Source organism: Mus caroli, chromosome 4 (genome assembly GCF_900094665.2).
Source record: "Mus caroli chromosome 4, CAROLI_EIJ_v1.1, whole genome shotgun sequence".
NCBI lineage: Eukaryota > Metazoa > Chordata > Mammalia > Rodentia > Muridae > Mus > Mus caroli.
In genome coordinates this window covers 107,384,782-107,399,781 of record NC_034573.1, presented here as the reverse complement: position 1 = coordinate 107,399,781, position 15,000 = coordinate 107,384,782, and the positions used below count along the sequence as shown (strand labels likewise).

General features: G+C 39.2%; 1 protein-coding gene across 1 annotated transcript in view; it reads right to left on the bottom strand.

Annotated features, from left to right (window-relative positions):
* Window positions 1-15,000, bottom strand: part of Zswim5 (zinc finger SWIM-type containing 5) — a 109,379-nt gene that overhangs the window by 40,045 nt on the left and 54,334 nt on the right. Inside the window, exon 2 of the mRNA XM_021160422.2 lies at window positions 1,040-1,396. Within this exon, the coding sequence (XP_021016081.1) occupies window positions 1,040-1,396 (357 nt within the window). The remainder of the gene's footprint in view (window positions 1-1,039; window positions 1,397-15,000) is intronic.

Below are 15,000 nucleotides of genomic sequence, written 5' to 3'. Positions count from 1 at the left end.
AGAACGAGGAGGAGGAGCCTGACCTTCTGGTAACAAGTCAGTGACACTTTAGTGTGATGTGGGATCTTCCCCAGGGTGACCGGAGAAGATAAAGTGGAAGGGGTATCTTTCATAAATAACTATTAATCAAGCCACAGAGGAAGCACACAATTAGTTAAATAAGAATTATCACACCATCTCTTATTTAAAATCCTCTAATGGTCTACTATTACTACTAGGGTAAATCCACTCTAAGCCATTTCAGGACCTGGCTTTTTCTCATGAGGCTACATAGTGACACACCCTAAGGGAGCTTTGCCGGCTGAGGAACCAGCTCCCCGACTCCTGTTCCCTGAGTAGGGCTCATGTAGCTCAAGTTGCCACTGCACTTGCTGTGTTCTGGATGGACCTGAGTTCTTGATCCTTTTGCTTCCTGGTCCCTAGGACTAGGACTGGCCACTAGGTGGCCACTGTATCTTGTCCTTTGTTCTTAAACATCTTTTTGAACTATAAACGTAGCATATACTGACTATAGAAAAGAATACCAAAGCATTAAAAAAACAAAAACAAAACAAAACAAAAACCCACCAGCCATAGTTTACTGCTATTAATGACTGGGCCATGGTGGCACATGCCTTTAATCCCAGCATTTGGGAGGCAGAAGCAAGTGGATCTCTATGAGTTTGAGGCCAGCCTGGTCTATAGAGCAAGTTCCAGGACAGCCAGGGCTACACAGACAAACCCTGTCTCATGCCCCACGCATCCCCCCCAACCCCCCTAAAAAAGAAAGAAAGAAAGAAAGAAAGAAAGAAAGAAAGAAAGAAAGAAAGAAAGAAAGAAAGAAAGAAAGAAAGGAAGGAAGGAAGAAAGGAAGGAAGGAAGGAAAGAGTTATTCACAGGTGTTTGGACAAAATGAATTCAATAAGGTTAAATTATTACAAGAGTAGAAAAATTCCAACCTCTTAAAATGCAACACAGAAGAAGGGGGAAAAGGCATTGCTTTTAATAGTAGATATAAAAAAGCTAATTTTTCTAAGTCAAGAAAATGTTAAACAATTACCATTCACTTGGTTGATTTCTGAGTTGGAGGACAGAATCTCATCTGCCAGCTTTTGTGCAGTAGGAAGAACTTCAGTGTGGTGTGCTGTGATTAAATATTGAATAAACTTCTGTAGCTGGTCCCTGTTCATCTGGAAAAGGGTTTCTGAGATAGGAAGACGAAGTTTGACCTGGTCTGGTTTCCGGATCCGGTAGAGAGAGAGTGCTACCACGTGAGCACAGTAGAATATGTCCTTATTCCCACAGCCACAGCTCACAGACGTGATTTTGCATCGATCAAAGCTGATTGCAACTTTGTAAGTCACCGCTGGCTCAGAAGCAGTGGCTGGTTCCGTGACTGTGCCACTCAGATGGAAGCCTAAAGAAACAAAGAAAAACATCCTGCTTAGAGAGTCTCTGGGGGTTAGTCAATTCTCAGTTCATCCAGCATCTTCTACACAGGGAGTGAGACCTGCCTGGATGACAACAAACTCTGTGAGTGAGACTTACGTACTGTCCTGAAGGAATACACAGTCTAGAAACGCAAGAATGCTTTATCTTGGAATGAATCTCTTGGACTTTAAAAACTTTTTATATACTTTTGTATGTATTTTTCTGGAAGGATATAGTTCATAGTTTCATTGCAGTCTCAACTGTTTAATAAATAACTCTTAAATGTTAGGAATAATTCTTGTAGTAGATTTTGAATTTAAAATGGTGATAAAAACAACAACAACACTAGTATAATCTAGAATCCCGTGAGTACTATAGATGAGAGAGAAAAAGAATTCCACGAGGGAGAACAGAAACAAGAGTAAGTATGTTTAAGAACATTTCATCCTTAAACACACAATTCCAAAATGGTGGCCATATGGAACAACCAAAAAGCAAGAAACCCAACATAGAGAAAACTTCATACAAGGGTCCTATATAGTACTCTATTTACAAGGCCCACAACACCAATAACTGTGGAATACACAAAGAATGCTTAATTTTTTTTTTTTTTGAAAAAAGGTGTTGTGTAGTCGGAGGTGTTTCTAACTCACTATGGAGCCAACGATGACCTTGGAACCCCATCCTCCTGCTTCCACCTCTCTGAATCACAATGGGATTACAGTGTGTGCCACTACCCCCCAGGCTCAAGCTTGAGCACCAAGCACTCTATCTATCAGCTGAGCTATCTCTTCAGTTGGAATACGGAGTTCTCTTAACAAAGGAAGCAACAGGAATAACACCAAACACTGCTCAAAACTCATGGGGAAGACCAACTGCTTTACAGAGTTTCCTAGGCAGCTCTGTGGTGATTCTTCCCTCACATTTAACTCAATGGCACACACCTGCAAAAATCAAATTAAAAAACCCCTGAGGTATCACAAAATCATCCTATTTACTGAGTACTCTAATGCCCAAGGACTTGTATAACTTTTAAGGGTTAACTTAGTTAACTTAAAGGGTTAAGCTTTTTTTTTTTTTTTTCCTTTGGGTTTTTTCGAGACAGGGTTTCTCTGTGTAGCCCTGGCTGTCCTGGAACTCACTNTGTAGACCAGACTGGCCTCGAACTCAGAAATCCGCCTGCCTCTGCCTCCNGAGTGCTGGGATTAAAGGCATGTGCCACCACTGCCCGGCAGGGTTAAGCTTTACAATAGCCTCTCTTATCAGGGGCAGAGCTTGAAGGATGCTGGGTGGATTGAGGACAGGCAGTTAACAAGTACTTGTACTATCTACTCCACTAGAGAGGTTCCAGTAGGCCATAAAGAACAACGTGCCTATTTCTAGTCTATTTTAACAGGCCTGTCTTTTTGGTGCAAAGTAATCAGGAATGGTGGACTTGCAGAGATCTGTTTCTTAAAGAGAATACATATATAGACTGCTGCTCTTGTTTTATCTCATTCACATCATATACAAGTTTAAAACAATTTTTGAAGAGAAGCAGAGGCAAGTGCATCTTTGTGAGTTCAAGGCTGGCCTGGTCTACATAGAAAGTTCCAAGTCAGCCAGGCAATAGAGACAAGACACTGTCTCAAACAAAACAAAACAAAACAAAAACCTACAACCAATTTTAAAAACCTCTCAGATACTCTAATATTGAGTGGACCCTGAATAAAAGCACCAAATACTTCCGAGGAGTTCTTGCTTGGCTTATGAGTAGTATATTTATCCTCAAATCACAAAGCAAGCTTTGACATGAAAAGGAAATGCTTTATTTCAAATTTCTATTCCAACCTGTGATTTAGACTCCTTCTCTACCCAGCTCTTCCTTGCTTAAAAATACAAAAATAAAAATCAGACCATAGCCTCTTCTCCATTACATATCATGATGGCTCTGATATCTCAACTTGTAGGAAAATCACTGACCTTTTATAGATACATGCATGCTATGAGCTCCTTCCAGGATACCATTTGTAAACCCGTTACACTTTCTTTACCTTCAACATGCACCAAGTATCACTTGGGCAAGAATCAACAAATGAGTCAAACCCACAGTGGTGGCACATGACTGTGACTGCAGCGCTCGGGACTCAGATGAGAAAGACTATAAGTTTGGGGCTAGCTTGAATTATATAGACATTGAAAGATTTTTGTCTCAAAAACAAAAACTAAAAACCATGAAAATGTCCTCAGAGGGCAGGAACAGTGTTTGGAAGAAGTACTTGCTAGAATGTGCTGTGCTCAAATATGCACCAAACACTCTTTGCTACAAACCCATGCATGAGCCGGATGTAGTGACATACACACATCTATAATCCCAGCGCTCCTGCTTGGGATCAAAGGTGTGCTCTGCCACCACGTGGGAAGATTTATCCAAGAATATGTCTGTTGGGTGCTCTGATCTACTGCATGTGGATGAGTGAGGTACTGCTGGTACCTGCTGGGATTGGCTCCAGGCCATCTTCCAGCAGAGTCAGTTGGATCTCTGAGTTTGAGGCCAGCCTGGTCTACAAAGCGAGTTCCAGGATAGCCAGGGCTACACAGAGAAACCCTGTCTCGAAAAACCCCCCAAATCAAAACTATGCATAACTGGTGACTTACAACAGGTGTTGTTCTCCTGCTTATTATACTGACTGGCAGTACGAACACAATAGAAACGGCCTGAGAATTTCCCTCAACAATGTTCTCATCATTAAACAAGCTGAAGAGTCCAGACACAGACTGAACTCAACTTTGAAGTAAATAGAAAATAGTAAGGATGATTTCCCATTTGGATATATAAATACATGATAAGATGGAGTAGGATAGGGTGGAGTAATAGATACTCTTGTATGTATGTGATGAAACTTCTCTTTTCTAAATAAGGAAATTCTATAGTCTACACTGCTTAGCTCCAATGTCACTTCACATTACACCACCTGGTACCTCAAGTTGTTGAATCATTAAATGAAAAAGCTTTAGCATTTATGCCTGTGGAGTTTATATTCTGATTTACAAGAAAAATTTTGTCCAGAATCAAATAAAGATCTAAGAAATAATCATTTCATTGATTGCCCAGAACAGTTATGTAATTTTCATGATTATAGCCATGAGAACAAAATCTTAAACGACCATAATTTCTGAAATATCTTAGACTTTAAAAATTAGAAAAGATTTATACTGATTCTTTCAAGTCAGTGTACAGTCAATTGCTTAGTAACCGTGTGTGTGTGTGTGTTTGTGTGTGTGTGTGTGTGTGAGAGAGAGAGAGAGAGAGTGAGCGAGTGGGATGGGGGAAGATGCCATAGTCTTGTGGTCAGAGAACAACTCCTTGGAGTCAGTTCTCCTTCAGCCTTTATAAGGGCTTTGGGCCTTGCACTCAGGCCCTCAGCTTTCATGGCACGTGCCAATGCCTACTAAACAACCTTAGCAGCCTACTCCCCCTTTTATTGAAAAAATTATGTCATTTCCACATTATCTTGTATTTCTGATACCTAATACCAAAACTAGCACAGAAAAAATATACAAATACTTGCTGAATGCAACAGTTTTGAATCTTTTAGTGTCTCATCACTGATCACAGGACAGTGCAACATGTTTTGCGATCTCTTTTGAGTTCTTCAGACTTGTTCTTACTACACAGTACACAAACCTACCAGGCTTACTGAGTGATTCTTTGCCACGGTAAGTTTTCTCCATTTTTTTCACCTTTGCCTTTATATGTGACATTCCCTATACAAACATGATCTTCCCTGCCCCTCCTCACTCTGAGTTCTCAGCTTGCATGATATTTACTCAAACAAGCCTTCCCTTATGTCTTTGGACACTTAGCTAAGGACTTCTTTAGAATTCTCATTTTTCTTCACTTTTATCTTTATTTGAACAAATGACTACCAGAGTAATTAATAGTTTCATATTTGTCTTTTCCCTTTAGATTGTGAACTCCATGTAAACAAGGGTTTGTTTTCATTTTTATATTTTCAGCTGGCCTATTATAAGGGTTTAATAAGTATCTGTTTATAAATGAATGAGTAAGTGAACACTAAGTTGAATCTTTATATAATTCACAGAGGATTAAGTGTGTTTATAAAATTTCTGATTTTATGATTAAAATATATCAGCAAATTAAACAATTTTACTGGGATGGAGAACAAAGTAACAAGAAATTGTATAGAAAGTTAACCGACGGTCTCTTCCTGCTTCAGTGCAGCTGCTGTTGGAGCTGCAGAAGCTAACGAGATGACATCTACCAGCCCTTTTGGATGCTCTCCCAAGAGCACATCTTAAATATCAAGATGCAATTCTTCAGAGCCAGTGATAGTCCTATCCTGAATGTGGCCTAGGTTATCAATGTAGGATGTGAATGGACAATTTCCAGCAATGACAAAGAAACAAAAGACTCATCTCCAGCTGGAGATTCTCAGACTCTTTAAGTGATGGACATTCATCTGTCATGACTGGAAAGAGTACAGGCGCTGCAAGTTCTGATGAATTTGGCAATTCCCAAAATCAGAACGGGAGAACAATGAGTAGCTCTAAACAAAAAATAACAAATGCACTCAAGGAATCACTATACAACATACAGAGGCAACCTTTCTTGAAATCCAGTGGATGGAACACTTTATTTAAGCAAATATGAGGAGAAGAGTTAAGGCTACTGTGTCTGTATATTGCCGGTAGGTAAGAAGGGGTTTGACCTAGAAAATTAAAGAAATATGTTCTGTAACACTTTTATATGAAAGAAACTGGTCAGTGGTTTAAATGAAGAAAGCTTTAGAAGCCAGAGTGAATCTTACTAAAGCCGAGGACTTGCCTCATTTCCAGGTTCTGCTGCACCCTTTGTCTTGCTATGCAAGTGCAGATGCCTACAATACATAAAGCCAGCAAGGCTGTGGACTGGAACTTGGTTCTGAAAGAAGCCCCATTTCTTTGGCATCAACAGATATTTATATGACTTTGCAGCTATCAGCCAAAAAGAAGGCCCCCCCCTCAAAGACTTCGATACCTCATTGGACAAACTGCCCACTCTTAAATATATATAAAAGCTTTGCCTATTATACACAGCACTGGGTGAACATTAGCAATGAAAACAGGAGATGGAGTACATCCCAAGGCTAAGAACTATTCCTTAATATTTTGTGTGTGTGAACATATATATGTGTGTGTGAAATATATTTAGTAGTTTGAAATTCCTATTGAATTTGTTTTTTTCTGTAGTGATTTAGAGGCTGCAATTTATGAGATATCTGAGATTATATAATTTTCAAATAAAACATTTTTGAAACAAAACAGAATTTATATAGGATAATATCAATATAACAAGAGTCTTTCCTATAATTTATATTCAAATTTTAAATGGACTGCTGTTAGCTTCAACTGGTTTCTATAACATTTAACTAATATTTTTGAGACAGAATCTTTCTTCAGACTAGCTTTGAGTTCAGACCAATCCTCCTGCCTCAGTCTTTTGCTTGTTGAGACTTCAGGCATGTACCACAACATCTGACTGTTTTTAAAACTACAGAACATGAGGGCTGGCAGGATGGCTCAGTCAGGGCAGCCTTTGCTGCACAAGCTTCATGATCTGCGTTCATTCCTCAGATCCCACACTGGAAGGAGAGAACCATCTAACTCCTGAGGCAGTCTTCTGCCCTTCACAGAGTGCACGTCCACATTCTCTCTCACTCAATAATTTATTTATATTATTACTGTGTTGTTGTTTGAGACAGGGCCTCGCTATATAGCTCTAGCTGTCTTATAACTCACTATATAGACCAAGTTAACCTCAAATTCACAGAGAACCATCTACCTCTTCCTCCCACCTGCTGGGATTAAAGGTGTACTACCTTTAATCCATGCTTTGCTCAATAATTTTTTAAAAAAAATAAAAACACATGGGAGGAATGGTAGCACACACCTTTAATCATTTAGGGGGCAGAGGCAGATCTCTGTGAGTTTGAGGCCAGCCTGATCTCCACAGCAAGTTCCAGGATAGCCAGGGCTACAGAAGCCCTATCTCGCAATTAAAAAAAAAAAAAAACAAATAAAAACACAAGCTATTTTATTAGCTAACATTTAGTGCTTACTACATGCTAGACAGTATATTCTAAGTGTTTCCCATATGTTAACTAGTTAGGTCCTCAGAACAATGAAATGTCTGCTCTTTTTCCTTGCAGTAAGAAACTGAAGCTCAGGGAATAAAGGAACTCATTCAACATCGTACTTGAGCTAGAGCACAGGCAGGCAGTCTGGCTCCACAACCTGTACTGTTAACCACAGTGTAGTGAGAATGACACCATTGCAGCTAAAGCATGTATCCAAAACTTTATAAAAGTAATTAGCAAGCATAATTCTACAAAGACGGGCTTCTGCATTAATGACAGACAAGTCAGTAAACTCTGACATCTGCCTGGTTTCCTGGGCAACTATTTGATGCAGCACTCTCACTGGAGGAATAAAGATGGGCTCGTGAACTACAAGACAGTCTCACCACCGCACGTGAATCATCTGTGTGGAGTTCTAAAAGAGCACTTCTCAGCACAGCCCTCTGACACCATTCAAAGGCCTTTGTGTTTCTAAGTGTAAGAAAAGCTCCAGCAAAGCCAGGCAATTAAAACCACTTTGCTCACTGCTCTTTTGATTCCCCAAGGCCTCTAGGCAGGTGCTAATACATGAAAACGAGTGTCATTTCAGCCAACAGCAAGAAAAAGGACTGCTGGGATTTACTAATAGATTAATTTTTTCCTTTAAAAAATTTCACATTGTATTTAATTTACTTACATTTCGTGTGTGTGTCTGTGTGTCTGTGTGTGTGTGTGTGTGTGTGTCTGTCTGTGTGTCTGTGGATGCACAATTGCCACAGCATGTGTGTAGAGATCTTCTACTATATGGGTGCCAGGGAAAGGAACTCAGGTTATCAGGCTTGGCAGGCACCATCTTGCTGGTCTTAGAACACATTTCCTTTTCATTTCTTTTTTTCTACACCACCCCCAACCTGCAAGATAGGGTTTCTCTGTGTAGTCTTGGCTGTACTGGAACTCACTTTGCAGACCCAGCTTGGCCTCGAACTCACAGAGATCTGCCTCACTCTGCCTCTGTTTCTCCAGTGCTAGGATTAAAGGCATGTCTCACCACACCTGGTTTAAGAATATGTTTTTCTTAAAGTCACTTTAAATATAAAATATGTATAACTACACATGCAAACATACATACATAAACACACACACACATGGCTCTATAAACTAAGTATTCCTTTGTATCAGACTGGCTTTATTTAAATAAAATTGGTTTTGATGAAAGTGTAGAATTAATTAGAATTTCTCATCTAATTCTTGCTTACTGGAAAGTCCAGCTGTATACAGCAGAAAATAAGGCAAGTTACTTTCTTTTTAAATCTGTTACCTAAAACAAAACCAAACAAAAGTAGCCATGAGAACTGTTAAAACTCCAACAATAACATTTATAAAATAACTAATTTCCTTCTTGGAAAACTTAACTCACAATCTTACTAGCTAATGCTAACAAGTGCCGTGGGACAGTTCCAGAGACTAACAGTAAAATAGACCCACATCAGGGATCAGGGGCTGAGTTACAACTCCAATAGCCCTCAAGTCCTTTTTGCCTCAGTTTCTTAATTATGCAAATGAACATAGTGCTTAATCAGATTCATGTGGAAGTGCTTTCTAAAGAACACATTTACCCAACATACCACTCAATAGCAACCCCAGCTAGCCAGGGCCAGGGCCTATATAAATTCTCAAGAAGCAGATGGCGCCCACACATTGGATCAGGGTGTGGAAGATAAAGTGAGGAGCAGTATTGTTATTCAGGAATACAAATGATGCTGCCCCATTACTCTGAACGCTACTTGGTTTGTTTGTATTAGAGAGGTCACCCTAAGCTTCTCAGAGCAGCTGAGTAAGCTGAAGGGCCCTTCTTGCTGCCATCTGCTCCCTTCCCAGACTCCTCTGGCAAATCAAGGGGTTTCCTTATATTAACCTCTAAAGAACAGCTATGGCCCTTTCTCTTCATCAGCCTCAGAAGGCAGCAGTCTCTACTCTCTGTATTAGCAACCAGAGCTAAAACCAAAGCCTCCCAAATGCAGGCACTCACCTCTAGATACAGCTTTTCAACACCCAGTTCTCTAGAATTATGTTGTTTTGGCTTCAATTCTATAAGGGAATTAAGTGTATGGTTTTAAAGTTTCAGGATTTTTTTTATATATATATAATATATAATATATATAACATATATAATATATATATAATTTTAGAAATATTTCATGTTAAAAAGAAAAATAACATATTTATCTGGAAAATTCATTTAAATATCTAACATACAGAAAACACAATTACTTTAAAGCAGTAATTTCACCAGGCATGACAGCGTACACCTGTAATCCCAGCACTTGGGACATGCAGACGGGTGTATAAGGAGTTCAAAGTTATTGTCACCGTAAGCTACAAAGAATGATTTGAAGCTAGTCTGGTCTTTATGAGACTTTCTCTCAAAACAAATAAACAGCACAAAGACCTCACTTTATGGTGCAAGATGAAGTTATATTGGTGGATAACCAATCAATTTGGAACTATAGATCAAAAATCTCTTTGGCTCACAGATTTGAAAGAAACTATTACATACTTCAAACAGCTCTCTGTGAAAACAGTGTGCACGGGGGCTGCACCAGGCTCGCTGCATATATATTATAGCTTCCAGCTTAATGTTTTTATGGGATTCCTGAGTCTGTGAATAAGTAGGTTTTTTATTTTTGTGCCATCTCTTGGACTCTTTTCCTTCTGTCTGTCTATCAGATTTCAATATGATAGCTTTTATTTTTATATTATTACATTTTGTTGTATTTTATTATTATTTCTTTTTTTAATATTTATTTTATGTTTATATGAGTACATTGTTGCTGTCTTCAGATACACCAGAAGAGGGCATTAGGTCCAATTAATTACAGATGGTTGTGAGCCACCATGTGGTTGCTGGGAATTGAACTCATGATCTTTGGAAGAGCAGCCAGTGTTCTTAACCGCTAAGCCATCTCTCCAGCCCTTATTATTATTTCTTAAAAGCCTGCTCTTTTCTAATAAGAGACAGAAAAGGACTGGTTCCAGGTGAGGTGGGCAGAACTAGGAGTAGAGGAAGAGGAAACCATAATCAGGAAAGATTATGTGAGAAAAGGAATCTATTGTCCTTTTTTGCTGGTTTTTCAAACGGGGTTTCCTGGCTGTCCTAGAATTCCCTTTATAGATCGGGCTGCTAGGCTGGTCTAGAACTCACAGAGATCCTCCTGCCTCTGCCAAATGGCATGTGCCTCTATGCCAGGCTAGGAATCTATTTTCAATAAAAGAGGGGAAAAAAATCAGTGTTCACATATACAAAGTATAATTGTTGCTAAAACAGGTGTTATATGGGTTCTGTGTGTGTGTGTACATGTATGAGATATGGACACACATACACATACCCCTCCCCCCTACACACACCAGCCTAGCCTCAAACTCCCTATGTAACTGAGGAAGATCTTGAACTTGTTAATGCATGTAAGACATACAGACAGGCAGACAGAAGCACAGACACACTCACATGCTCATGCACACACGCTCTCCAGGATAGCCTCAAACTTCCTAGGCAGCTGAGGACATTCTTGAATTTCTGATCTTCCTACCTCTATCTCCCAGGTGCTGGGATTACATGTATGTACCACTATATCCTGTTTATTCAGTGTTGGGGATAGAATCCAGTGGTTTGTGTATGCACTTTACCAACTGAACTAGACACATGACCAGGTCTCTACCTAGGTTCATAATTAAAGAGAAAGGCAACATATAATTGTAATCTTATTTCATAAACTATTCTACTCCAATTCAGGAGCCTACGTCAATAGGGTGGAGGGTATTAAAAACAACAAATTACTTTTCAAAAGGAAAACATTATACTTAGCTATTTTGACTGACCACAATACTGAATAATCAAATTTCTATTTTTGAGTCTTCAACATAGTATTAAGATTTATTTTATTTTTTATTAATATGTACTTATTGGATGTGTATGAATATTTTGCCATACACACACACACACACACACACACACACATATATATATATATATATATATATATATATATATATATATATGCACAATGCATGTGCCTGGTGCCATGGAGTTCAGAAGAGGGTGTTAGATCCATGAAACTAGAGTGAGAGATGGTTATGATGTGGGTGCTGGGAACTGAGCCCAAGGCCTCTGCAAGAACAGTCATGCGTTAGCCAGCAGGCCAGTTCTACAGCCCTCAGGTTTATTTTGAAAGCACTATACTTACTTAGTGCTTGGTGCATACCTATAATCAGTATTGACGGTATGACAAGGATCCCGAGTCAGGGTCAGTTTGAGTCCTACTGTGAGATTTTGTATCAAACAAGAGAAAACTCACAGAAACCATTTTCCAGGAGGAAAAGGGTTTCCTTCAGGGTGAATATGATTAAGATATGCTTATACATCTATGAAATTATTGAAGAATATTGACCACACTGGCCTTGAACGTACTAAGATCCACCTAGAATTAAGGGCATGCATCACCATGGCTGGCAATAAAAGATTTTCTGTTACTTCTCTGAGATGGTGTATACTGAATTAAGACACTAAATTAAGTCACCAAATAATTATAAATACAATGTAATTATATTTATAATATAGTGTGTGTGTTTAGCACAGTGTCTGCCATTCCACTGCAATAAAAATGTTATCATTCCAATATTCTGACTATAACTCTAGCTAGCTCCCTTATTCTCATCTCCTTTCAAGGACTCCTTGTTTCATGCAGATTCTAGTCTCAAATTATTTAAAGAAAGTGCCCATACATCCACATCTCCACATCATATGAATTGTAACCAAATTCTTATGGAATAAAAGCATAAATTGCAGATGATCTTAACCGTCATCTTTTCTAAACTTCATGACATCTTATTTTCAGTATAGCCTTTTTAATATGGAGATGAATGCAAATTCCCACACAACATTCTTTATTTAAGGGGTTCATACATGGTAAGAACAACATTCCTAACATTTATAGCATTTTGGTCAGGACCTCATATCACCCTCTGGCTCTCTATTCTTTTGTTCCATCTCACGCACTGACCTGTGTGGGGTTGCAAGAATGTCGACACGAATTCAATTAGCACAATCCTTTCATTCTGTTTAGACACTGGAGCAAAACCACTTTTTATACGTTGTATAATAACCTGGTTCCAGACAAAACCAATCAGATAAAAGGCATCCTCATTAAGTTTTTACTGGGATCTAAATGCTTTCACATCCTCATTTGGATTTGAGCAGTTCTTCACAGGAAAAATCCCAAGTGTTAGCAATTCTTCTGAGTCAAATTATAGCACCGCACAATCCCATCGACTGGCCAGCCAACCCTTCCTTGCCCTTCTCTGGCTTTTCATGCTTTACTGCTCTAGTCTCAAAAGCAGGGAGCAATACTACGATGTAGAGTGGCAGCTCTCAACCTGTGGGGAGTGACCCCCCAAGTGATCCATTTACAGGGATTACATGAGATGCCCTGCATATAATTTATCTATATTACGATTCATAACAGTAGCAAAATTACAGTTATGAAGTAGCAACAAGAATTTTATGGTTGGAGGTCACCACAGCAGGAGGAACTGTATTAAAAGGTGGCAGCATTTAAAAGGTTGAGAACCGCTGACACAGAGATTCTTTTTCATGTACACTACTTCTTTAGAAAGAGTGCCTTAACACATTTTTGGGAATCTAAATGGGGAATTATGCATTTCTAGGTTCTTATTTTCATATAATTTTTATTTTACATAATTTTTTAAACATTTATTTTGTGTGAGGTAGGGGGCAGGGAGCAAGTGCCAGGGCACATGTGTCAAGGTCAGAAGATCACCCGAGGGAGTCAGTTCTCTTTCTACTATGTGGGTCCTGGGGATCAATCTCAGGTTACCAGGCTTGCTAATGCAAGTGCCTTTATCTACTGAGCCATCACATTGGCCCCTAAACTGTGAATTGTACACTTATAGGTTCTCATGTTCACATGATATTTTTGTTTTATTTTAAATGACTTTTAACCCTTATTCATGAGGAGGTAATGGTTGCATGTGCATGCTATAGCTACACGCGGAAGCTAGAGGAGAATGTGTGGGAGTCTGTTTTCTCTTTCCACTAAATAAGCTCCCAGAGATAAGACTCAGGTTGTCAAGCTTGGTGGCAAGCACCTTTACCCACTACCGTCTAGCGGGCTCAACTTTCCTTTTTTCTTTTTTAAAGGAAGTTTAAATTTGGTTATAAAACAGTCATGAGCTAAACTAAAGTGCAATTTGCTCTGACCTGATTTCAGAATGAAGCAGAGTAGAGCTCCAAAAATGCACGGGCATTGGCATCTCTTCTTCTTCCCAAATAATTCATTTTTTAGTTTATGTATTTTTAATTCAAAAATTATTTTATGTGTATAAGTGTCATGCCTGCATGTATATCTGAGTATCACATGCAAACCTGGTGCTCTTAGAGGCCAGAAGAGGGAACACAGACCCTCCTGGAACTGGAGTGACAGATGATTGTGAGCTGCCGTGTAGGTGCTGGGAATCAAACCCGAATCTCCTAGAAGAGCAGCCAGCTCTTAACTACAGAGCTATCTTTAGCCTTGTATTTTTTAATTTTGTAGTTATAGTTCGTTCTCTCTCTCCTCTCTCTTCTCTCTCTCTCTCTCTCTCTCTCTCTCTCTCTCTCTCTCTCTCTCTCTCTCTCGTGTGTGTGTGGTATGTAACACAGTATAGCTGGTCAGAAGACAATTTGCAGGAGTTTGTTTTCTCTTTGCACCATGTTTCAAGGATTGAACTCAGTTGATCAAGCTTGGTGTTAGGCACCTTTTTTTTTTTTGCTGAGAAATCTTGTTGGCCCCTCATGCATTAAAAACAAAAGTCTAGGGGGCTGGTGAGATGGCTCAGTGGGTAAGAGCACTGACTGCTCTCTGGAAGGTCCTGAGTTCAAATCCTAGCAACCACATGGTGGCTCACAACCACCTGTAATGAGATCTGACGCCCTCTTCTGGGACGTCTGAAGTCAGCTACAGTGTGCTTATGTATAATAATAAATAAATCCTTAAAAAAAAAATCTAGATTCTGCAGAGGAGAAGAATATATGACATCTGGCTTCTGTGTCTAGCTTGTTTCTAGTTAACATCCAGTTCCATCCATTTGATAATTTTATTTTTACTTTTTATTTATTTCTATTTTTCTAAAGATTTATATATTATTATATGTAAGTACACTGTAGCTGTCTTCAGACACACCAGAAGAGGGTGTCAGATCTCATTACAGACGGTTGTAAGCCACCATGTGGTTTCTGGAATTTGAACTCAGAATCTCTGGAAGAGCAGTCAGTGCTCTTAACTGCTGAGCCATCTCTCCAGCCTGATAAATTTATTTTTTTTTAATTGAAACAAGGAAAGGGGCTAGGGATGAAACAGAGAGGACACTCTTCTACCAAGCTTAAGAACATTTAAGCCACATACACACACACACACACACACACACACACACACAGAGG